This window comes from Vidua chalybeata, chromosome 18, assembly GCF_026979565.1.
Source record: "Vidua chalybeata isolate OUT-0048 chromosome 18, bVidCha1 merged haplotype, whole genome shotgun sequence".
Taxonomy (NCBI): domain Eukaryota; kingdom Metazoa; phylum Chordata; class Aves; order Passeriformes; family Viduidae; genus Vidua; species Vidua chalybeata.
Window position 1 is genome coordinate 13064450 of NC_071547.1, and position 24758 is coordinate 13089207.

Consider the following 24758-nt stretch of genomic DNA (forward strand, 5'->3'; position numbering starts at 1 on the left):
AATCCCATTCTTGATTCAAATCAGTGCTTTGGCTGAGCCACTCAAGGCAGGAGGGAACCCACATGGAGGTCACTGCTTCAGGTAATAAGCCTGGAGGAAAATGACTTGGGGGTGCTGGAGATGGTGCCAGATATGTCCAGGTGGGCAGGAAGGCAAGTTTCCCCTCATCCATCCTCACCAGTGCCACACCAGAAAGCCCAGCCCTGGTGGTCCCACTACATTTCCCACCACCAGCCCCTCATTTGCTTTGTGTAGGGAAGCAGTTGGGAATGGGTGAGCAGAATTATTCCTGGACTTGGACACTCCCTGCACAGAAATAAAGGAGTTGCTCAGGCCAGGTAAGGCTGGGACCCAGGAAAAGGCTGCCTGTGAGGGCATGGCCACCCCACCACTGTGCTGAGCCAGCTCCTGTGAGAGACAGAGCATGGCTGCGAGCATGGCCTGCAATTCAGCATTTTGCCATGTTTCCTGCTGGAAACCAAACCCTCCTCTGCTGAGGGCATCCATGTCACTGCCTGGGCTGAGGGCACGGCTGCAGCGCAGCGTTCAAGGGCCATCATGTTCTTTGCAGACGTCAGTAAGTCACGGGTAAGCAATTAACTCAGCCTGTACAACATCAGCATCTTCATCAGCTGAGGTTCATTATCACTTTTATGGCCCAGTAAAGCCAGCCACATTAACAGTGCAGCTTAGGGGAACTCTCTTGTGTTCTGATGTTTCAAAACAGCCCCTTAGGGGCTCCTGGACACACATTGGCTGACCCGCGCCTGGCAGACGTGACCTCGGCAGGACTTAGTTTATTTTTCGGGTTACTCGTCGTGCTCTCAGGGATACAGATCTGGGAAGCCCGGGGGGAACGAGCTGCTGCCGCCGCCGCCGCCTACCCCTCAGCCCGCACAGCCCCCGCCGGCGCCATGACAGACCCCGACCCCTGGCAGTCCCCGCCGCAGGACTCCTCATTGGGCAGCGGCACTGCCAATCAAGCGACAGGAGGCGGGGCCCGCTTAGCGCGCCGTAAACCGCCGGGAAAGGCCCCGCCCCCTCGGGTCGCCTGGCAACGGGAGGCGCTGACGGCGGGATCGGGATCGGGATCGGGATCGGGATCGGGATCGGGATCGGGATCGGGATCGGGATCGGGATCCGGACCGGGATCGGGATCGGGATCGGGATTGGAACTGAGTGCGCTGCAGGGGGTGGAGGCCGCCTGGGGCCGGCATCCCCCAGTAACCGACTCTTGAGACACCCCATCCCACCGCCGGGATGCTCAGGGCCGCTGGTCCCGCAGATCCCCGGATCCTCCCGCACCGGCCCCCGAGCCGCCCGCCCCTCGCACGGGGGTCCTCCCCACCGGGAATCACCGCCCCGACCTCTGACTGTTCCCCAGTCTCCTGCTGTCCCACACCCACACCGAGGGGACCCTTCACTCCCTGTTGGCCCCCCTCGCTACAGCTGTCCCCATCTCCTCCCTCTCTCCTCCACTTGCTTCTGTCCCTGCCAGTCCTGCCAGATCCCCTCTCCCACCTCCTCCCTCTGGCAGGGAACAGGCCTAGAAGGGTAGAGGTTTCCCACAGAGATTTCCCACTGGGAACCCTACCCTTCCCTCCAGGGTGGCCCCAGGGCTCTCCAAACCCTTCTCCACACCCCTCTGGGGACAGCAGAGCTGCAGTTTGTGCTGCTCTTCCTCAGCTGCTACTCAGAAGCTGTTGGGACCTTTCCCCCCTCCACCCTTCAAAGCCAGGAATCCATCGCCCCTTTCCTATGGGTGTTGGACAGCTGCTCTGGGACAGAGACCAGCTCTAATCCACAACCCCATGTCCTGACGCCCTGGCCAGACTCAGAGAGAACATCAGGTTAATCTTGGACTCTCATATTTTCCCAAATGACATAATTTCTCTAATGCTGTCACCATGTTTTCCTTTTAGAGAGAAAATCCAAGAAGGGTGATTATGTGACAGCAGCAGCACAGGAACCTCCGTTTTCTTCCAGAGTCTCACCTTGTGTAGGAGCTGCTGTGTCCTTTCTAGACCTCAAGCCATCCAGGCCACTGGTGTTTAACTGAATCCATGGCATCAGGGGATCCACCTGCATTCCAAGTATCCTCATGAAGCAAAGAACCGTGGTGAAGGCATGGCAACTCCAAGGAAGGCAGGAATCCCATTAGGTGTCATGAAGGTGTTGGATCCACGCCAGCTAAAACCTGATAGCATGGAGACAGAAAGAATCCTAACTGTCTTGGATGAGACCATTGTCAAGCTGGAGATCACCAGGTTGATCCCGCAGATTACTGGCTCTCTGGAGAGGTATGCTAGGATGCTGGGACCTGAGATCACAAGCAGCCTTTTGGAGCATCAGAAGCTTTCAATGGAAATACAGCACCTGCTCACCAGCCCTGGAGATGAGAAGAGCATGAGAGCTTTGGAGCAACGCCTGAAATGTTCCCTGAGAAACATCCTGAGGCTCTTCCTGGCCAACCCCTTGCTTTACCATGGGCTGAAATACGAAGTTCGGGTGAGACAGTCACCAGCTGATGTGTTTGTCAAAGCCTTTATGGAGTTCCGGGATTTCACGCTCGAGAGGCTCCTGACCACTCCTGATGAAGAGAAGGAAAAGATTCAATTAATGAAAGACATTTCCCTCCAGGTTGAGAAAAACACAGAAACGATCTCAGCTCTACGGGGAGAGCTGGCAGGAGTCATCCAGACTCGAGATAAGGAGGTATGACCTTGTGGGAATGTGTTTTCCAACCAAGTGGAAACTTGCTTTTTACTGGATCAAAACCTTGCTAACTATAAACCGATCCCTTTATTGCAGTTCCTAAAGAGCAAGTTCCAGAAATCCTTTCTAAAGCAGGTCTAAAATTTTAAAATAATATTTTTCTTGTAAAATATAATGAAAAATGCTTATTGCATGCTTGATTTTTTTTTATTTTAACTCGAATTTGGCATGTTTTGAACCTGTTGTCACCAGCCAACTTAAACAATGTAAGTCCCTGAGTTCCAGAGGAGTGGCAGGACAGGCACAAACTGCTGTGGTGGTATCCTGGCAGGGTGACAATGCCAGCTGCTTCATTCCCTGCTGTTGAAAGAATGAAAAATCATTACAGGGAGAGATTGCTCTGATTAAAATCCATTTTTAATATTTGCTCTGTCTTCACTCTTGCTTAAAACCAACATTGCTGTGACTCCAGACTCCAATCTGCCTTGGATTAATTTGTGATTAATCAGTGATTATACAAATTACATTAATCTTTAATTTTATCTGCAGCTGAGGTACAGATAATTGACTGGGCACTTCTCAGGCACTTTCCCAGCTTGTGTGCCAAGCCCAGAGCTTCTGACAACAATCCTTTGTTTTCTACCTGGGTTTCTTTTTCTCCTCCCTGCAAGAGGGGTTGGCTGAGAAGGTTTTGCCCTGTGCTCACTGCTGGCAGAGCCAAGGGCCTGCTTCCCCTTTCCCTCTGCTCCTTGGAGTTCTAGGGATCAAGATTTTTATGTGCAATTTGGCAGCTTGTTCGAGCCATGGTGAATAAATCTGTTTCACTGATCCCAGCTTGGGATTTCCCTCCTTGAGCTGTATCCCCCAGACAGTCACTCGGAGCCTGATCCAGCCCTTGAGGGAGCCACAGGGCTACTCCAGGGAATCTGTTTTGGCTGCTCCTCAGGTTGCAGTGCCAGTGGGGCTTGGGATGGTTTGTTCACTCTGTGCCTTTACTAACAGGTTCCCAGAGGAGCCAGGGGAAGGTTTCCAAAGCTCCTGTGTAAATCTAACTCTTCCCTCAGCCAGCAGTGGCAAGGCCTTGGTGCTACCTGAGCCGGCCCCTGAGGGTCCCTTCTTGGATCTCTTCCAGCTTTGCAATGTTTTTTCTTCTCCTGCCCGCCTTATGCCTCAGGGGCATTTCCAAAAGGTAATCCTCTTGTTTTCTGGTCTAGGTTAGCAGGAAGGACAAAACAATCGAAAACCTCAAAACCAACATGGAAGATCTGGCCGAGAACTGCAAGGCTGACATCCGGCTGATCATGAAGGAAGGGGAAAAGCAGAAAAAAGAGGATGAGGAAGCCTCCCAGGACAGATGTGCCAGGCTGAAGCAGGACATTCAGCACCTGGGAACACAGTTCAATGCACTGGTGCTGGAGCATCGAGCCTCAGAGCTGGTTCTCAGGAAGGTAAAGGGGAGGAGAGCTCTGGGACAGAAGGTTTAAGCCTTTTTGCAGAGCTGTCAGCTCTGGCTGCTGCCTGCTACAAGGAGTTCCTTGGGCCCTGCTCGTTCCTGGCAGGATGCACATGGTGTTTGTCAGAGCACACCCGCCCTGTCCTCATGCTCTGCTGATTCCAGTGGAAAGCAGCCCTGCAGCGACAGCAGGGACAGAGCTGTCACAGGTCCTGCTCCTGCCGGCTGCCTCGGCTCTGGGAACACCTTCCCGCTGCGCTGTAACACCGGGCAGGGCTCAGGGCAGCGAGGCTGGAGCAGGACACGTGATAGTGACAAACCAGGGATCTGCTGTAGGGGGAGCAGACCAAACAATATTGGCTTGGTAGAAGGCATCTTTTAGAGTTGATTTATTATTCAAGGTGGAATGGAGCTGATGCTGAGGGCTCAGCAGGTCCTGCTCTGCTCAGCTTGGCAGAACAGACAAGCCAAGGGAGTCAGGCTGGGCTGAATGAGGGGGAAATGTAATTTCATAGAATCACCCCAGAATAGCTTGGGTGGGAAGGGACCTTCAAGCCCATCCAGTGCCACCCCCTGCCCTGGGCAGGGACACCTTCCATTATCCCAGGGTGCTCCAAGCCCCACCCAACCTGGCCTTGGGCACTGCCAGGGATCCAGGGGCAGCCACAGCTGCTCTGGGCACCCTGTGCCAGGGCCTGCCCACCCTGCCAGGGAACAATTTCTTCCCAATATCCCATCCATCCCTGCCCTCTGGCAGTGGGAAGCCATTCCCTGTATCCTGTCCCTCCATCCCTTGTCCCCAGTCCCTCTCCGGCTCTCCTGGAGCCCCTTTAGGCCCTGCAAGGGGCTCTGAGCTCTCCCTGGAGCCTTCTCCTCTCCAGGTGAGCACCCCCAGCTCTCCCAGCCTGGCTCCAGAGCAGAGGGGCACCAGCCCTTGGAGCAGCTCTGTGGCCTCCTCTGGACTGGCTCCAGCAGCTCCAGGTCCTTCTTGTGCTGGGCCCAGGGCTGGGGCAGCTCTGCAGGTGGGGCAGAGGAGCAGAAACCCCCCTCCCCTGCTGCCCACGCTGGGGGCTCAGCTCAGGGCTGAGGGGGTTTCAGGGTTGGGGCAGGTGCAGCCCTCACCCAGCAGCACCCCAAAGTCCTTGTCCCCAGGGCTGAGCAGATAGAGGATGAGGAAGGGGACCAGCAGGCAGGCCTAGGCCTCTGTAGCAACAGCTCTGCCCTGAGCAGAACACACTGGTGACACAGAGAATCGAGAACTGGAAAAAGGGCATTTTCCTTCTCATTTTGCTCATTCTGAGTATTCTCTCCAAAGCAGTGCAGCCTCACATGGGCAGGAAGCCCATGTGGTGATGGGGCATCTGTCACTCTTGCATTGGGTGGTACAGCATGAAGGGCTGGGCACTGACAAAACATCAAACTCAAGTCAGAGCTGCAGCACAACCCCCAAAATCTCTGGCAGAGGGGCTGTGTCAGGCAGTTCCTGCTGCAGTTCCTGCCACAGCAGGGCTGCTTGTGGAGAGTTCAGCTCATTCCAGCACCCTGGCAGATGCATTTACTGATCACAGAGGCCTCCTTTCCTCAGCAAGTATGAGTTGTACTTGTGATCTAAATAGCTCAGGTGGGACCTCGTGATGGCCTGGGAGCCCTTGGGCCATCCTGGGTGGTGCTACACAGGAAATGGAGCAGGAATGATTCCACAGAGCACACATCCAGAGCTGGAGGTAAACTGCCCCAGGTTGTACAGGAATACAGCCACTGTTAGACTGTTTTACGCCAGAAAGATCTCTTTATGGTAAAAGGCACCATCTTCTGAGTACTTTCTGTCCCACATTCATGTTTTTCAGTTCTCTCTTGCTTCAGTTTCAAGTTGGTTGCCTCAGTTTGTCGATGACTTGCCACATTCCATCAGACACGTTCATTTCCTCCTGCAGAAAGCAACTTCCAGGTGCTGTTCATCCCCCCCAGCTCCATGCTGTAAACCAAATAAAGCCCTTTGGGAATGTCCCAGGAGAATCCTCAAACCAGGGCAAACCACATTATGTGTCAGCTGAGGGAAGCTTGTCACAGGGAGGAGGTGAAATACTCAGATATAATGATGCTGTGGCTCAAATACTCAGATATAATGATGCTGTGGCTCAGTGTTTCCCTGTTTTCTCACTCAGGATACTTCTTACCGGGCCTCAGATGTCTGCAAGGATCTGATCTTGTTTTGTGTTTCAGGAAAAGTGCAAAGCAGAGAAGGAAATTCAGAAGTGGGTCCAGAAATACGACACAGACATGACAGAAAAACAGGTGTTGGCTTTAAGTGCTTTGCTCTGCCATAAGGTGATTTGCTAGGGTAGATTCCTGTCCAAAGGGACACATAGCTCTTACCCAGGAGATCATGGAAGTGAGGGGCAGTTCTGCATCCAGGTGAACTACAGGAGAGGGATCTTTGTCCTGCCTGTGTGCCCAGGAGTGCTCTGCTGCTTTGGCTTTAGGAAAAGTTACACCCACTACTAAATCCCACAGTATCTGAGGGCAAATGGGTCACCATGTTCTGTCTGGGAGGTCCACCTGATGCCAGGAAACAGGTTTTTCAGTTTTGCTCCAATCCTCAATCCTCATGGCTGTACCTAGTACCCAAATCCTGCTCCTGCTGAATCCTTGGGGGATGTGCTGAATGTTAAAGAAACTCAACAGCCTGCCCCCAGCTGAGCCATAAGAGGCTCAGGGTCACCCCCAAACCTTGCCTCTAGGAAGGCCCTGGGGGCTTTCCTGTTCTTGCAGTATTTATGGGATTGGATAAAAGCTGCTGGATTCCTTACAGAGCAAAATGCAGGGAGGGGCCTGAAAGCTGCTGCATTATAATTGTAAGGAATGATCCACCTGTCAGATGTTTAATAATGGGATTATTTTGGTTTCCTGTCCGTGGAGAGACAGGAGCCCCATGTTTGGGGCAGAATTTGTCAAGGCAGACCCAACCCCACATTGACAAAACATCAAAGCCAAGTTAGAGCTGCAGTACAACCCCCAAAAATCTTTGGCAGAGGGCCTGTGTCAGTCAGCTCCCGGTGCAGTTCCTGCCACAGCAGGGCTGCTTGTGCAGAGTTCAGCTCATTCCAGCACCCTGGCAGATGCATTGCTGGTTCTCCAAGTCTTCCATTATGGGAGCATTTTTCAGGGGAGCATCAAGAGACCCAGCATCTCATGAAATTCCCTGGGTACTGGGCACATGCCTTCCTTTTGAATCCCTTTGGAAAGGCTCCAACCAGTTAAGGTTCCATGGCTTTGGGATGGGTTTCAGGACCATCACCTGGGGATGTAGGGAGGAGCTGCTGACCAGCTGTCCCTGATCCCTGCTGTCCTGCCAGACCACATATGAGGAGGTCCAGACTGTCTACAACGAGGAGAAGGAACAGTTGTCCCTGCTGATGGAGAAACACGCAATGCTGCTCCAGGAGTACACCCAGATTGAGGAGGAGCGCAGGATGCTCAAGGAGAAGGAGGAGGAAGCTGCACGGGAAGAGGCCAGGAGGAACGATGCTGCCACCTGCATCCAGGCCTTCTGGAAAGGCTACTTGGTGCGGTCCATCTACAAGTCAAAACTGAAGAAGGGAAAGGGCAAGGGCAAGGGCAAGAAATAAAGACCCAAATCCCTTTTCTCTCCATGGCAAAGCTGCTGTGTCTGAGCTCTTCCAGATAAAAGCATTGAGAATTGTTAAGGTTGGAAAAGACTTTTAAGTCAAGCCAGTACCACCATGTTCACCACTAACCCTTGTCCTTAAGTGTCACATCCACATGTTTTATGGACACTTCCAAGGATGGTGACTCTACCACTTTCCTTGGCAGTCTGCCCCAGGGCTTTAGGACCCTTTCCATGAAAAAAAAAATTTTGTTAATATTTAATATAAACGTCCCCTGGCACAACTTGAGGCCATTTCCCCTTATCCTGTCATGTCCTGCTTGTGTGGAGTTGACAGCCCACTCCTGACTTTAGGGCCCTTCCTTGCAGCCTCCCTTTCCAGGAGAGAGCAGTGGCATTGGTGAGGCCTCAGACATGGCCAAGGAAGGTGTGTTCCCTTCTTGGGAGCCACGAGAAATACTGGGATCCACGAGACTTTGAGAAGTTGGCAGCCATGTGGATAGTTTGGGGTGTAATTACATCAAGAAGGACATTCCCTCTCCAGATAGACTTCAGTTCCCAGAAACCTACAGCCTCCAGGAAGACCTTAAAGCACCTTCCAGTGCCTAAAAGGGCTCCAGGAGAGTGGGAGAGGGACTTGGGACAAGGGGGATTGGCTTCCCACTGCCAGAGGGCACAGATATATGGGATATTGGGAAGGAATTGTTCCTTGTGAGGGTGGGGAAGCCCTGGCACAGGGTGCCCAGAGCTGTGGCTGCCCCTGGATCCCTGGGGCAAGGCCAGGCTGGATGGGGTGTGGAGCAGTCTGGGACAGTGGAAGGTGTCCCTGCTCATGGCAGGGAGTGGAACTGGGATGGGCTTGAAGGTCCCTTCCACCCTAACCCGTTCCATGGCTCTCTGAAAAGCAGCCTTTGGAGTCCAAAGCACTCTCAGGCTCTTGCAGACGTAGGAGTGGCCCCACAGGCTGCCTCAGCGTCTCTAGCGCTCCTGGCTGAAGGACTCTCCAGGGAGGAATCGTTCATCCAGCTCCAGAGGGGCCGGAGCTCAGCCCAGAGCAGCACATGGAGTGTCCTTCATGCTCGGAGCTGCCCAGCCCAGATCCTGAGGCTTGGAGCCCAGTGCCCTCTCTGGAGAATCCCCAAGGCTGGGGAACCACCTGAGCCCCTGGCACGGCTGCAACAGTGTGTGAAGGTGATGGGTGAGGATAATGGGATCAGGGGGATCAGAGAGGATCAGGGAGATGAGTGAGATGTGATCTATGATGGGGGGGGGTAGAATGAAGAGGAGAGGATAAAGGGGAAAAAGGAAGGGGAAAGGGAAAAGGGAAGAGGGAACAAGGAAGGTAAAAAAAGGCTGGGAAGAGAAAGGAGAATGGGGAAAGGGAAGAACCCTCAGCAGACTTTGGGACAGCTGGCCGCGTAGCCAGCTCCACAGGCCTCCACACTGCCCTGTGGACAGGCACCTCCTCAGGCACAAGATCCAGGCCCGTGTGCTGCTGGAGGGAGCAGGTGAGTAGGACAGAAGGATGGGGCTTCTCCTCCCAGCAGGGCAGGCGGCACCCAGGGGGATTTTTCACGGTAAGATTTACACGGAACAATTTTCACCCTCCCCGGCCACCTGGCATGAAATGGCGGCGGGGGGCCAAAATGGCGGGGGCGGGGTGAGGGCGGGGGCGGCGCGCGCCGTTCCCGCCCCGCCGCCGGGGGGCGCGCGCCTCCGCTCCCCTCCCCGTGGGGCGGTCACGTGGCGGCGGCGCCGCCCCCGCTCGGTGCGGACGGGCCGGGGCCGCCCCGGGAGCGGCGGAGCCTCGGCCGGGCCCCGCGGGGTCTATGGGGAAGGCGGCCGCGCTCTGCGGCGGCGGCGGCACTCGCGGGCTGGTCTCGCTCCTCAGCGCCGTCCCCTGCCTGGCCTGCCACGAGCTGCCGGCCATGAGCGCCGAGCCGGGCGGCCGCGGCGGCGGGGGCCCGGCGGGGGGACCGCCCGCCGCCCCCCCGGGCTCCGACACCTACAAGGGGTGGCTCTTCAAGTGGACCAACTACCTGAAGGGGTACCAGCGTCGCTGGTTCGTGCTCAGCAATGGGCTGCTCAGCTACTACAGGTACCGGGGCCGGGGGGCTGGGCAGGGGCCGCCGGGAGGGGGGGACGGACCGCGGGGGCTGCGCTGTTGCACAGCGAAAATCACCTCGTATTGCTTCGTTTGGGCTTTTTTTCCTCTTTTAAAGCCAAACTCGGGTTTTGATCCTGCAGAACGGCGGCGGGGTCCGGTGGGGGCAGCGGGGACCCGGGATGATGGAACGCACTGGATCTCTCCCATCCTTCTCTCTCTCCATCCCTCCGCTCCTGCTGCAGCAGCTCCGGCTGCTACAGCTGCCCAAATCACGACCTTCCAGTCAAACACCCCAAACCCTTCTCCCTTAGCTGTGTAACCTGCTCCTGCTGCTGCTGTACCCGGGCAGAGCCTGCGAGTCCTTCCCCCAGCGGTGCCAGCGGCTGCGGGCGCTGCGGTGGCGGTGGAAGGATGGCCTGGGATGTTGTGCTGGGAATGTTGGGGTGGGAATGTTGGGCTTGGGAAGTCAGCCCAGGCTGGGGACTGCGCTCCTGGGGGACGGAAGGAAGCTCCAGCAGCTGTTCCGAGCCTTGCCTGGCTCCCTGCGCTGTCTGGCGCTGGCTTTGTGCAGACGGGCTGTGGGCTCAGCGAGGAGCTTGTCAGACACCCCGAGGCTGCGAGGCTGAGTCCAACGCAGGCTCATCTTCGTAGCTTCTCTTGTGCTGCTTGTCTCGCTTGAGTGGTGAAAATACAAGTGTGGATGTTGGTGTTTTTATCTTCCAGGAAGGTGTCCCTTTCTATGACAGGGGGGTGGAACAAGAGGAGCTTTAAGGTCCCTTCCTGCCCAGACCATTCAGGGATTCTGTGATTTGGATCATGTTTATTCTTGTCACTTGGAACACGATTGCTCTGTCACCCTCAGTGTTGTGCAGCAGATGTTGGCTGTACTTCAGGACATGGAAATAATCCTGAATATTAGAGATGGTTAAGCTTTATAAAATAGTAAGTCTTTAAAGTGCCAAACCCCCTGAGACAGGAATTCTCTGTAAAGGTTATGCCAAAGCTGTTTTTCCTCCCGACATAAAGTTCATCATCTGATTTCCTCTCAGCTCCAGCTGCTGACACGTAGCCTGAAGCAGATTGTAGAGCTCCAGCTCCCTGTCAGATGTGAATGTAAGCTCTTGCAGCTCTAAGAGAGACCTGGAACCTGGGTCCTGGGGTCAGACTACAGCAGGTAACAGTACAGAAGATAAATGATGTGTTTATCTACTTGGAGTTGTTGAAAACTCTCAAAAGAACTTAAGCCAAACAACCTCCCCCCCAAAAATGTAATTACCTCTCAGTAATTCAGCTAATTTACTGTAATCCTTTCTGGAATGCCTTAACTCTGCTCAAAAGGCTGCTGGAGTTTAACACCCCATTTGTAACCATGTCAGAACATTATTTTTACGTGTTGATGCCAAGTCTGTCGGGAGTGAACAAGTGGTTTTCTTCAACAATTATTTTACATGGGAACAACCAGGTTTATTTTGAGACCATTTGATTTGTTTTAGGCTGAAACAACAAACAGAAACACCCAAGGAAATTATTCTGAGCAGCATGTGAAAGAGTTGAAACTTTGTGAAGCTTTCAGGCAGGGCAGACCTTCAGCAGCTGTTTGGGGAAAGGGATGCTGGAGGATTTTTGTGCTTCTTTTCATCTCTGGGCTTGATGACAGCTGAATTAATTTCGTTGTGAGTCAGGAGTACAAAAATACAGTGCAGAACACGTGGTGAAGTCTTTCTTAAGTGGAGAAAAGCCTCCATGATACTGTTCAAAACCAGCGCTCTGAAACAGTGGCTGTGTCAGCTTGAATTGCTCATCTGGGAGTGCTCCTGGGAGACAGTCTGGGGTAAAAACTGGCAGTTCTGTTTTGATATGAATTCTAGCTCCATGACAGGAGGCAGGCAGGTGTCAGGCTGCTGCCTGTTCTCTGATAAAGAGCATATATCTATATTTGTCTACCTGTATGTATTCTATAGAGGTCTCTGGCATTCTGAGAGTCACGGGTCTTGCTTTCTGCTGGCTCTTTGTGCTCATCCCAGCTCAGCGGGTTCACACCAGAAGTCTCCTTTCCTGCCCTTGCAGGTGAATTGCTGTGCTCTTCTTGTGTTGTTACCTTTGTAGCTGCACAGCCCACCTGATTTAACTGTGGCTGCTCAGGAGTAGCTTTGTAGAAACTTCATTTTGCTTGTCTGCTAAAATCATCTAAACTGGGAAAGCTGTCCCGTGGTGCGCAAGCCGCCTCCTTGTGTGGATTGATTTTGTTCCAGGTTGAAGCTTTTTGTTCCATTTGGATTTCCTGCCACTCGCTCTTTAGCTTTAAACCCCAGCCTGTCATGTTGTCTGGAGGATTTTGGCTTGCAGAGTTGAGCTGCTGAAATCCTGGGTGTCCCCTTCGTGTCCCTGGTGGTGCTGCTGTGTGGGTGGGTGCTGTGCCATCCTTTGGAGCTGTTCTGAGGGATTTGCTCCAGCAGCCAAGTGAGATGCCTGTTTGCTGCCCAGTTGGTTTCACAGGGACAGTTTGCTGAATTAAAGCTTGTAATTATAGCATTTTTCCCAAATGGAGCATTTAAAGCCTCCTGTAGCTTTGCTACATCGATGAAGACATCAAGTCTTGCTGCCAGGGAAACTTCATGTGCCTTTGCTTTGTATTCCCTGCTCTGAACCTGTGAAAAATAACAACTGCTGAGGAATTCTTGAGGAGTTCCTGTGCAGTACCCTCCTCTGGAGGGAGGTGTGTGGGTTTAGGAAGTTTCTGAATCCACAGCAATATGGTTAGACCATTTTACTTGCCCTTGATTGGTCCTCCTAGGTTGTTTTTGACAAAGTTTTCTGGCTGATTCAGTGATGCCAGCGTGGGAAGGCAGTTTGGGGATGCAGGACTAGTCTGCTTGACTTGCTAATGATCCAAACTCTCTCTCTGAACTCCTCTTGCAGGCTGCCACTCAGATTTATCATTATCTATAATTAGCGGCTCTGTATGGGAGAATCTAATCACCTTGAACAGATAAGTGTTTTCAAGGAGATTAGAGAGGATCTTCAAGTGAGTATTAATTCATCGAAGATCGGCGGTTGGCTCATGTGACCATGGATGCTCCAAGAGTGTTGTGTTCTCCCAGCAGCTCCCTGACCTTTCTAAGAGCTCTGGGATGTGTTGGCTCCTCTGTGGGATGGGCTGGAGCTGGGTTCTTGTGGGTTGGGTGTCTGGAGAGCCTTCAGCAGTGCTTTGTGTGGGCACAGGGTGTAATGATGAAAGCAATGACAATTGGAGAGGGGAAAACCATGTCATTGTTGGGAAGGGAAAGGCTTCTCCATCAAGCAGCATTAATTCCTCTCTTAGAGCAGTGATGGGTGCCTGGGGCACTTCAGCTGTCTTGTCTGGGTCATTCTGCAGCTCATGTCCCTGGAAAAGCTGTGTTTCCCAGAGTAGCATTCTTCACCAGCTCTGTTCATCCAGCTGTTAACTCTTGGCTGGCATCATAAGGGCTTGAGCACAACGCAGAGGTTTTTTTCCTGTTTCTTGTGCTGAGGCTCCACTGAAAACTGAGGAGAGGAGTTCAGGAAGGAGCTTGAAAACCACTGCTGGTGGTAGAGATGTGGGGGGTTGAGGGAGCCCAGGAGAGACCTCTGGGAGCCTCTGATCCAAGTGTTCCCCCAGCACTGCCAAGGCCACCACTGACCCATGTCCCCAAGTGCCACATCCACATGGCTGCTAAATCCCTCCAGGGATGGGGACTCCAGCACTGCCCTGGGCAGCTGTGCCACTCTGACCACCCTTTCCATGAAGAAATTTTCCCAAAATCCAACCTCAGCCTCCCCTGACATATCTTGAGGCCGTTCCCTCTCCTCCTGTCCCTGTTCCCTGGGAGCAGAGCTCGACCCTCCCGGCTGTCCCCTCCTGTCAGGAGGTGTGCGGAGCCACAAGGTCCCTGTTGAACCCCTCCAGCTCCCTCAGGCACTTCTCATCACACTTGTGCTCCAGCCTCTGAAATCTCCAAGGTGTGAGCTTGCAGAGCCTCTCCAGGTCCCTCTTCCAGTGTTGGACCACCCTTGGAGGGGAAAACTTTTCCTTACATTCAGCTTGTACATGATAGAGTGAGGCAACATGCTCTCCTGGAATGATTTTTGTGACACCCTGTCCCTGTGCAGACAAATCCTGGAGTGTTTGTCTCTCTTTGGGTGCTGGAGCGTGCAGGTTTCCAGGGCAGCTCTGCAGCTCCTGGTGACTTTGAGCTACTTGTTTTTAAACAGTGATGAATAATTGGTGTTCCCAGTCAGCTTGTTTTCCCATGGCACTCTCTGGATCCATATGGTGCTTTACTGTTGTTCCTTGTTATTTGCCCATTCTGGAGGCAGCTCCTTGCTGTGCTGTGTCCCTGGGGACACGGTGCTGCCGCAGCTCTGTGGGGACACTGCATGTCCACATGACACTCATGGGGTGGGGAGAACAATGCTCTTTGGGCTGCTGGTTCCAGGCTGGGTTGCTCTGCTCCCAGTCAGTGCTGTGGGGGAGGTCAGGCTCACTTGAGTCCAAACAGCAACTGCTGCTGACTCTGCAGGAGGGCGTGAGGCACGGATCTCATCCTTAGGGATGTTTCCATCATGGTTTGGTTATTAGTGCTGGCTGAGGGGATTTACGGCTGTTGCCTGGTTCTGTTTGCTGGTTGCAAACTGTGACAAGAGCCATGAACTATCTCCTTTATTTCTATACATATCATCTTCATTTGGCTAGATGGGATGGATGTCATTCCTCATTCCATCCCTGCAAGTGTTCCAGGCCAAGCTGGACAGGGCTTGGAGCAGCCTGGTCTTGTGGATGGTGTCCCTATCCATGGCAGGGGAGTGGAACCTTTAAGATCCCTTCCCACCCAAACCATTCCATGATTCTATACTAGCCAAATACTTAATTTGATGTAATTGTAGAAAAAATAACTGGTTTGTCTCGTGCAGAGCTCAACTTTGAGGGGGCAGAGCACTCTGGGTTTGTGTGGAAGTACAGCAGCCTGTGCTGCTGTCTCCATGTTGCTCACGTGGGGATCCCTCAGGTAGCTTGGCTCCCACGGCAGTTTTCACTCCTGGAGCTGTTGGCAGGTGTGGAGGGTGTTTGTGGGCTCAGCTGCCTGGCTCCTTACCTGAGGTGCCTGTTACCCCCTTCTGGTGTGCCCTGGTCCAGCTTCATTGCTGGAGCACACACTGGTGTCATTCTGCTTTGCTGTCCCTAGCAAGGGCAGGGGGTCACTGTCCAGCCCTGCATCTCTCCTGCACGGTGCTGGAGCTCCCTCAGCTCTGCTGGAGTGGGACAGCAGGGTCTGTGCTGACCTTTAGGAGCAGAGGTTGGTGTGGACTGGCTCCTGCTGCAGGACATCCATGGCTGTGCTCAACCCTGGAAAACCCTTGTTAGCCCTTGGTCCGACTGCTGTCATGTTGCTCCAAGAGCAGGACAGCTGTCCTTTGCCTGCAGAGGTGACTGGCATCACCTGCCTCTTCCTGCAGCTCCCTGCCTGTCTTTTTCCAGGGAAATACGTATTCAGCTCTGACTTGGCTTGCTCCAGTTGCAGGTTTAAGTTGGTACTTGTATGGCCTGTCATCCTCTGTACCCACAGTGAGTCACTGGGGAAGGAGCTGATCCTTCTTGTCGGGAGTATTGTGAGGAACCTGCTCTGCTTTTCCATGCAGTGTCCCTTGTATCCTGCCTCATTTTCCCCTGAAAAGGAGTTTCCAATCAGGGCAATGTGCTCTGAGCTCACCTCTGAATGATGATGGTGTTCATTATCTGTAGGTTGAGTTATGCTGCAGCAGGTCAGACTACTGAGCTTCTCTCTGTTTTGTGCTTGTGTATCAGTTGTTGTAGCTGGGTAACTCAGCCTGGTAATTTTAGGTGCCTGAAGTGTTATCAGTGATATCAGAGTCCTCTGCTCCCTGTAGGTCTGTTTGGCTGATGGCCAACAGCTCAGGTTGTCACCCTGAAATGTGAGTTGTCCCAGCCTGCTATCAGGAGGGCAGGCAGCATCCTGGAGATTTATCCCTAAATAAGATAGTGCTTCCAAACCTGAGCTAGCTGGAGGTGTTAAATATCCCTTCAGGTCCTCATTATACTGTTCAATTATTGTAGCAGTTCCTACAGCACCGTGGCAGGGATCTTTCTACACTTTGCATCAGCCTTTGTTTGGTTTCAATCAAAAAGCTTGTTTAATAATTAATGACACAACAGTCCCGTGTCTGCTGGCTGCGGGCTGGGCTGCAGGAGAGCAGAGCTGGATGTGAGTGTGGTGCTGGGGCAGTGGTGCTGACTCACAGCCGTGTGTGCAGGGCTGGTGCTGAGCCTCGGGCTGTGAACGGATCAACGCTGGAATTAAACATGCAGATGGAAGCGTGGGACTGCATGTCAGTGGAGCTCTGCGATGGAAGCAGAACAAATAGGAGCAAATCTCCTCTTTGGTCCCCTTCCAGGCACTTGGGATTCACTTCTTCCTCTGCAAGCCGGGGCTCCTGGCAGGGCTGTTTTGTACCTGGCCTGTGCTGTCCCCAGGTGATGCTGCTCCTCGCTGTGAGCATCGCTGCGGGTGTGGAGCTGCTCCCAGGTCACATTGTGACACGGCACTGATGGAGCTGGTGCTGTGTCAGCACTGTTGACTGTGGCCAAACCCGTTGTCATCTCTGTTTTCCCTGCCCTTCCTTTCACACCAAGCTGTGTTAGTATCCACTTTCTGTGCTTTTTTTTATTTTTATCTAACTCTTCAAGGCTATTTCTGCTTTGAATCACGACCGGATAGATGTATGTCCCTGCAGTGACTCAGGGGGAGGTGCTTCACTCCCTAAAAATAGTCTTAATCCTCCAAATCTTTCTGGATGAGAGCACTGGCTGGGCACGCCTGGCTGTTTAAAGCAGCTTCTGCAATGCATGTGGGGGTAAATATGGTGGAGTGGGAGTCAGTCCCTTTCTCTTTTCCTTCTTTACCACAAAGCAGTGATTCTTAATCCGTTATTAATAGCTAGAGCAGGTTTCTTCTAGGAACTTTATAAGAAACAGAGCAGGAGAATGTTGTCCTTGGGGCCTGCTGGTTGTGTATTGCTGTTGTGAGTAAGATCTTCTCACTTCAGGCTGGTTGGTTGGCACAGACACCTAAACACTGTGGCTGGGTGGGCTCTCAAAAACAGTGAACTCTCCTTCCCGTGGCACAGCCATGGGTGTGACAGCCGGGCTGGGTAGCCTGTATGGGAGCAAAGCTCCTTTGAGGAGTCACGTGGCCTCCTGGTGCTGGTGATGTTCAGGTCCATGGCTTGGTTTCCTCAGGGATGCTCCTAGAGATGTGGGGCTGTGTGTGCTGTGTTCCAGCCGCGCCGTGTTGCTGTTCCCAGCTGACTTGAGGCTTTGTGCCTGTCACTCACCCCAGCACAGAATTAGAGTATTTGTCACAGCAGCAAATATCCATGGCAACTAATTCCCTAGCTCTGGAAATCTTCATGATTTTTGAAGTTTATTTTTTCCTGTGAAATGCACAGGGGTGGTTCCACAAACTTTTTTTTTCAGGTCTTCTACAACTGTCAGGAGTGGTGGCTCTTCTTGGAAGCGCTTGAAAAATACACCGGTCCCAGTTCGGAAGATGGGGTGAGTTTGGGTGGATTTGGCTGAAGCATGGATGTGGATGACTGGGATGTGCTCATGGCAGTGGGACACAGACATGCCCCTCCTCTCCAGGACAATGCAGGAGTGGAGACCACAAGATTGAAGAAGCAGATTTTTGTCCTTGAGATATGGAGACGCCGTGCAGCAGGTGGGGGTGGTAGCTGTGCCCAAAGCTTGTGAGGAGTCAATGAAGTTGTGTCAGGGAGGTTTAGGTTGGATTTTAGGAAAAGATTTTTCCCCCAGAGGGTGCTGGGCACTGCCCAGGCTCCCCAGGGAATGGGCACGGCCTTGAGGCTGCCAGAGCTCCAGGAGCCTTTGGACAGCGCTGCCAGGGATGCCCAGGGTGGGGTTTGGGGTGTTTGGGCAGGGCCAGAAGTTGGACTGGATGATCCTTGTGGGTCCCTTCCAGCTCAGGAGATTCCATGATTCTTTGATTCTCTGTTAAGTTTCAGCCTTTGGTTTGAAGCCCTTTTTTGGAGGGCTCCGTCCAGGAGCGCTTGGGTGGTGCCTGGTGTCAGGGCTGTGTTCTCCAGCAGGAGTTCTCCATCCTTTGTTCTTGGAAGACTGAGACCTTCCATCTTTTCTGTTTCCAAGCCTGCATGTTCCTGTGACTGATGCTGGATGCTGTTTATCCGCTGTTTATTATTCCCAAGTTGCCACTGTGGTGTTTCCCAGCAGGGCTCGTGGAGCAGAAGGCACTGCAGGTTTATAGTGTGTGGTCAGGTGGAACTACTCCATGGCTTTATTTTATCCCAGCAGAGTTTTCCATTCCTTGTCAGCTGGATCTCTGTGGTCTGTGCTGGGAAGAGTCTGCTTGAGGCTCCCTGGCTTTGCATCTCTGCTGGGATGGAATTTTTATAAGCAATATGAAGAGAGTGCTCAAACTAAAGTCATTTTGTGATGGTACAAAGGTGACAATCATCTTAATACTGCACAAGTGGGACACACTAACCGTTCCCACTTGGAATTGTACACAACATGCAGGACTCCCTTTGGGAGCTGGGGTGGTGGTAGTGCTCTGGTTAGCTGTATCCTCCCAGCCATTGGTTAGGAGTACATATAATTTGATTGGTTTTTGGTAGCTCTGATCACAGTTCATTAGTTGCAGTATTTGCTGTGTAATGTGGTTATTAACGGGTGAGTGCCCTCGTAGCTGGCTGTGGGTGATGCCAAGTGGAGCAGAGAGGTCACAGGTCTGGATTTCAGAGGGACCATGACAGGCTGGAGCAGCAGGGTGATGGGAACCCCGTGATGCTCAGCAGAGGTGTTGCTGCTTGAAGCAGCTTTGCAGAAGAGCCCCTGGGGACAAAAAGGTGACCAGGAGTGACCAGAGGTCAGTGGTGGCTTTGGCTGTGTTAGCAGAAGTGTTGAGGGAAGGGACTGTCCCCTCTGCTCAGCAGAGGAGTGCCCTGTCTGGGCCATCAGTCTGGTTTGGGGCCTGCCAGGGTGAGGCTGGAGCAGAGGAGACGGGGAGACCCACAGCTCTGTGGCTGAGGGTGTGAGAGAGGAGAGAGCCTGGCTCTGCTTGTGGCAGGATGAGGCACAGGGCTGGGAGAGCACATTGGCCACATGGAAGCATGTTGACTTGGGAGTGAGGACTGAATGCTGGGACAGGGATCTGGAGAGGTGCAGGGAATTCACGGCTGTTCCAGCTGTGGATGGGCAGAGTCCTAAGCAACCTTGTCTGGAGGCAGATGCTCAGAGCAGGAGACTGGACCTGAGGCCTTCTGGGGTGCCTCCCAGACACATTTCATGAACCATTCTATGATTGTTTCTGACACTTTTTGTGAGTTTGCCTTCAGCACTCTGGATGCTGATGAGGAAAAGCCATGTCCTGTCTATGGCTTGTCCTGTCAGTGCCAGGGGAACCCTGGTGATTTCTGTGTCTGAGCCCTTCAGGCTGTTTCACAGACCATCCTTCTCTTCCATGGCAGTCTGAATTGGTGGAGGAGCTGCCTGACACTGGGACAGCCTGAGGACTGGCAAGCCAAATTCATGGGATTATCTGTGCTTTACTCCTCTATCAGGTTTTTATCTGTTAAAGCTTATTATAAGTACAGTGTTTTGCTGCAACACTTGGGGACGCAAAGACCCAGTGGTGTTTCTGATCCTTTTAGGAGTGGGATTGGCTTAGGAGCTGATGGACAGGAATTTTCCTATTTTTTTGCCTGTGCAGTCTCTGGGATGTCCCAGCTGGGTGCTGCCTGGGAACTATTTTCCCAGGAACCTGCATTTTTTTGTGGGTAAACATTGAGTATGCGCTGGGTGAGGCATCTGCCTCTCCCTCTCTATGCCCTTCATTTTCACCACAAGGAAAGAAGTAAAAATTTCTGCTTCAAAGTGGAAAAACCTATGCATGCAAGCTCCTTGGAGATGTAGTTTTAAATTTGAAAGTTGACTTGTAGAGGTCTGGAAATTTGTGCTTTGTTGCTCTGTAACAGGCCTCCTTACAGCTGCAGATATCCAGCCTGGAATTATCACTTGTAAGTACCTTGAGAGGCTGCAGCTCTGTATCTCAGCACAGATAAGGTCTGTAATTACTGGATTGGATTGAGTTCTACTGCACAACTGCAGCCCTAAGGTGCCTTTGCAGTGCAGGAATGAAACCTCTGGCTGCCCATAGCTGATATTCCCCATTTTTGGAATGTTGTAGCTTAATTTAAGCACAAAGCACACGCTGTGAGCACGGGACTGATCCCATCAGGATTTGTACAATTGATTTGCAAGCGCACAACACCTGAACAGGCTTAGTGGTTGTGAGAGTCACATCCTGCAGGCAGTGGAGGCTGAGAGCTCTACGGAGGAGTCCCTGTGGATGCTGCAGGGAGGCAGTGACGCATTTGGAGGAAGCAGTGGGATTGTGGTGAGGAGCTTCTCTCTGTCATGAGGCTGCAGTGCCAGGCCTGGGGTGTCACAGGGTCAGGCTGGGGGGGCGGGAACAAAATTTTTAATCACAGAATCATGGAATGGCGTGGGTGGGAAAGGACTTTAAAACCATCCAGTGCCACCCCCTGCCCTGGGCAGGGACACCTTACACTATCCCAAGGTGCTCCAAGCCCCACCCAGCCTGGCCTTGGACACTGCCAGGGATCCAGGGGCAGCCACAGCTCTGGGCACCCTGTGCCAGGGCCTGCCCCCACTCACAGGGAGGAATTCCTTCCCAATCTCCTGTCCATCCCTGCCTTCTGGCAGTGGGAAGCCATTCCCTGTGTCCTGTCCCTCCAGGCCTGTGGCCCAAATCCCTCTCCAGCTCTCCTGGAGCCCCTTTAGGCCCTGGGAGGGGCTCTGAGGTGTCCCTGGAGCCTTCTGTCCTTCAGGCTGAATTCTTTCAGCTATAACGTAGTGAGGGTAATGTTGGCAATTTGGTCCAAAGTGTTTCCCTGAAGATTTTCAATTTCTGTAGTTTTAGGAAGGACGAATTTGTGAAGTAGCTAAAACACCAATATTAAGTCAGGCATTACCCTGAAGTGAGGCATCCTCATGGGTACAGAGGGAATTAGAGTCTTCTGTTTGTAAAGGAAATAGTGAGCCCTTTGTCCCATGGGGCAGGTACACAAACTCCACTACTAGCATTAGGTATAGCTTTAATTTCCAAGTTCAAAATACATAATTGCCGTTCTGCCATATGATAGACCATTATACCATTAGGTGTAGTCTTAATTTACAAATTGTTTTATTTATGGAATTGCTTGTTTGATGTAAACCCAGCAGAGGCACTTGGGATGTGCCTGTGTGGGAGTAGTGCAGTCCTGTGATGGCAGTTTGTGGGGACACGTCCTGCTGCTGCACCTTTATTCCTTAACAGGACCTCATGAGAAGTGTTTGTGCTGTGCCAGGTCTCTATAAAAAGAATCTGCTCCCATGTGCAAGTGTTGGAGTCGGAACAGCTTAGCTTAAGTGAGCCTGGATGCGATGTGATCCTGCTCCCTCACTTGGGAAAAGGGCTCTGTGCTCCTTCATATCACAGAGTCATGGAATATCCTGACTTGGAAGGGACCCGCAATGATCGTCCAAGTCCAACTCCTGGAGTATATTCCTACGGGAGAATTCCCTTCAGTGGCCTGTCTTCTGTCCCCTCTTGCACTATTTTTAAAAAATCTCTGATAGCATAAAAATAGATACAAAATTGAAGGTTTAAACCTGTGTTGTTTTTTTTTTTCCTGCAGAAGATGAAAGAAATAAAATTGGATAGAGAGTTTTCAATCAGTTTGGTGGATCCTGGGCAGAAAGGAGGATGGTCACAGCTTTATTTGTCCCCTGCATGAAGGAAACCAGCTGAGCACTGGGTTCTGTTCCTCTGCAGCTCAGCTGGCCTTTCTTCTCTCTTGGGACACTTTCCATGTCCTCCCTTGTGTGCTTTGGGCTCCTGTGGTGGAATCCTTCCAGCTGCTGAACCTGCCAGGCTGAGATCCCCAGGGCTGAGGGTCCTGCTGGAGAGACAGGCCATGAGCCACTTCTTGGAGTCAATCAAGGAGCACATGGGTGCAGAGAGTGGCTTCTAGGCCAAGATTGACCTTTTATCTGTTTAAAAAAATGTATAAAAGAGGTGCTCTTCACCACGTGGGAGTTTAAAACTGGAGAGCAACATTCATCTCCCTGCTGTTGGCTGGAGAAGAAGAAAAGCTCTGAAAAAGCTCTGGATTTCTGGATTGCTTGTGGTGCTGGCTGCACTTCTGGTGTTTGTTTGTTGTCTCACACCTCACTGGGAGTGTGGATCACTGCACGGATCCTGCTGGGACATGTGGCAGATGTCTCTGTTTCTCCTGTTTTGTTTTCCTGCATTGGCAAAGCACCCAGCCTGTGTGTGGTACCTCTGCTTCCTTCCCCGGGTGGGGTTTGTCCTGAAGAGCAGCCAGAGCCCTGCATTCTGTCCCAGCAGTTTGGTTTTGCAGCTGTTGGAGAGGCAGGGGAGGAGGTGTTCTGTGGAAGGGAGCATTGCATGCGGCTCCTACGGAAATGAAAGATGCTGAGGGCTAAAAATAAACCATTCCCAGCCCTGTCCCTGTGACAGGAACTGCTGGACACAAGCTCTTGGGGACAGAGGCTTCTAATGTCCTCTGTGAAGCACCAGGGCCTGGGTTGCATTGGGATTTTGGGACCTGCTGGCACAATCCTGCTGCTTCCCAGGAGCTTGAGCAGCTCAGGGGATGTAGAGTTGTCTGGCCAAACAACGTGTAAAATTGGGGTTTTTCTCATGAAAAAACAATAGCTCAAGGGGCTCCAAAAGACAAAGACCTGGAGTAACAGGACAAGGGGGAATTGCTCAAAGCTGGAAGAGACTAGATTTAGATTGGATATTAAAATGAAATACTTCCCTGTGAGGTGGGCAGGCCCTGGCACAGGGTGCCCAGAGAAGCTGTGGCTGCCCCTGGATCCCTGGAAGTGTTCCAGGCCAGGTTGGAGCAGCCTGGGATAGTGAAAGATGACCCTGTCCATGGCAAGGGGTGGCACTGGATGGGCTTTAAGGTCCCTTCCCACCCTTGTTTGCCTTTGTGTGTACAGCAGGAGCCCCTTGGCTTCCCAGAGTGGCTGCTGGAATGGGAAGGAGTGAGTTTGGATGAAGTGCTGGTGCTGCTTTTGTGGATGTGAACCTTTCCTGCGTGGAGCAGAGGGGTGGGATGGCAGATGGGTGTTCTGGCAGGTGTGAAGGTGTCCTGTGCAGGGAGATGATGGCCGGGCTTGGCTGCAGCCAGGGGAGCACAGAGAGGTGAGAGTGAAGGGCAGGACTTGGATTGTGCTGAAACAACTGAAATGTTTCTGCATTAAAACCTCTGAGCATTTATTGCACCACACAAATTCGTCTTGCAACACAATGCACTGAAATAACACAGAGAGTCTGGTCTGAGCAGTTGGGAAATTGGCTGAAAGCTGCAACTCATCCTTGTCTACGTGTGAGAGCCGTCCCTTGTGAAGGTCAATGACTTTGCCTTCCCTCTTGGCTGTTCCTGGTAACCCACAGTCAATATCTGGAGGGTTTCTGCAGAAAATGTGCAGCCTTTAACACTGATCCCAGAGCATGTATTGGATTACAGATTTATGGAATGGTTTAGATTGGAAGGGAATTGAAATAGCATCTTGTCCACCCCTGCCATGGCAGGGACACCTTCCACTGTCCCAGGCTGCTCCAAGCCCCATCCAGCCTGGCCTTGGGCACTGCCAGGGATCCAGGGGCAGCCACAGCTGCTCTGGGCACCCTGTGCCAGGGCCTGCCCACCCTCCCAGGGAGGAGTTCCTTCCCAATATTCCCTCTCTCCCTGCCCTCTGGCAGTGGGAAGCCATTCCCCCTTGTGCTGGCACTGAGACTCAGTGCAGAAGACGTTGGGTCTCACAGTGAAGCAGCTGGGATGTGCCAGGCCTGCCCCCAAGCTGTTGGCCAAGGTCACTTGGGCACCTGCAGGATTTGATCCAAAAGCACCCTCAGCCCCAGTCATGGCCCAGTAAGTGGTTAACTCTTGATTTCTGTTTTAAACAAAGCTCTTGGCATCTCCAGCATCTGGAATGCCAGCTCTGCCAACATTTTTTATTTTATGGGTGGTGTCGTAAGGGATGGGAAAGGTCTTGCACTGTGCCATGCTGCCCCTTGCACTCCCACTGCTGACATGGTTTGCTGTGCTGCTTGCTTTTCCCTCTGTTTCCTCAGTTCTTACAGGAAATCTGCTCTTCCCAGGGTTGCTGATCTCCACACTCCTCAGGAGTGTGTCCTGCAAGGATCAGCTGATTGTTTCCTGGGTAGTGGAGGTCATGGAGGCACCTTGTATGCAATAGTCAAGTTCATTCTCCCTCCTTCTGCTCTCAAGTAGTGATTTCCTGCCCACTGGAATCTGTCCTGGAAGCAGGCAGCTGCCTCCACTGACCACTGCCCCAGGGATGACTGCTCCCAGAAGCAGGATATGCTGATTGTAGAGCTGAGCATGGATTTATCACAGAATAAATTTCTGGGAGGTCACAGGAGGCTGCAGAAGTTGCTGCTGTTGGGTGTTTGCCTTGAGCAGAGACAGCTGCGTGTCCTGTTCAGGGAGAAGATGGAGTTGAGGGAACTTCTCTCCATGTCTGCACTGGACACACACCTGGAACCTGCCTCCACATAAATGTGTAGGAAAGTGGTTGTTGAACTGAGGATTTCATAGTCAAGGGCTGAGAAGCAACAGTTCAGCTTTTAAATACAAAGTTTTATCTTTCTTCTCATGCCTTAAAATAGAGGAAATATATATTTATGTAACCATGTGGGCTTTGCATCCAGATATCT

At 52.4% G+C, this 24758-nt stretch overlaps 2 protein-coding genes across 10 annotated transcripts in view; both read left to right on the forward strand.

The window, feature by feature from the left end:
* Positions 1-1023: 1023 nt before the first annotated feature.
* Positions 1024-7816, forward strand: IQCD (IQ motif containing D). Its single transcript, XM_053959221.1, has 5 exons — positions 1024-1179; positions 1923-2715; positions 3930-4163; positions 6392-6496; positions 7525-7816. The coding sequence occupies exons 2-5, from the start codon at positions 2128-2130 to the stop codon at positions 7795-7797; spliced, it is 1200 nt and encodes a 399-aa protein (XP_053815196.1). The 5' UTR covers positions 1024-1179; positions 1923-2127; the 3' UTR covers positions 7798-7816.
* An 827-nt stretch (positions 7817-8643) lies between these two features.
* The window catches only part of OSBP2 (oxysterol binding protein 2), a 93803-nt gene continuing 77688 nt past the window's right edge, over positions 8644-24758 (forward strand). For 2 of the 9 annotated variants that reach the window (XM_053959212.1, XM_053959213.1), the window contains exons 1-2: positions 9625-9894; positions 17417-17494. In XM_053959212.1, coding sequence (XP_053815187.1) covers positions 9626-9894; positions 17417-17494 — 347 coding nt within the window. In that variant the 5' untranslated portion in view covers position 9625. Of the gene's footprint in view, positions 8988-9624; positions 9895-11055; positions 11078-16489; positions 16578-17416; positions 17495-24758 lie in introns of those variants that run through there. The other 7 variants (XM_053959214.1, XM_053959215.1, XM_053959217.1 and 4 more) reach the window with 6 other exon arrangements.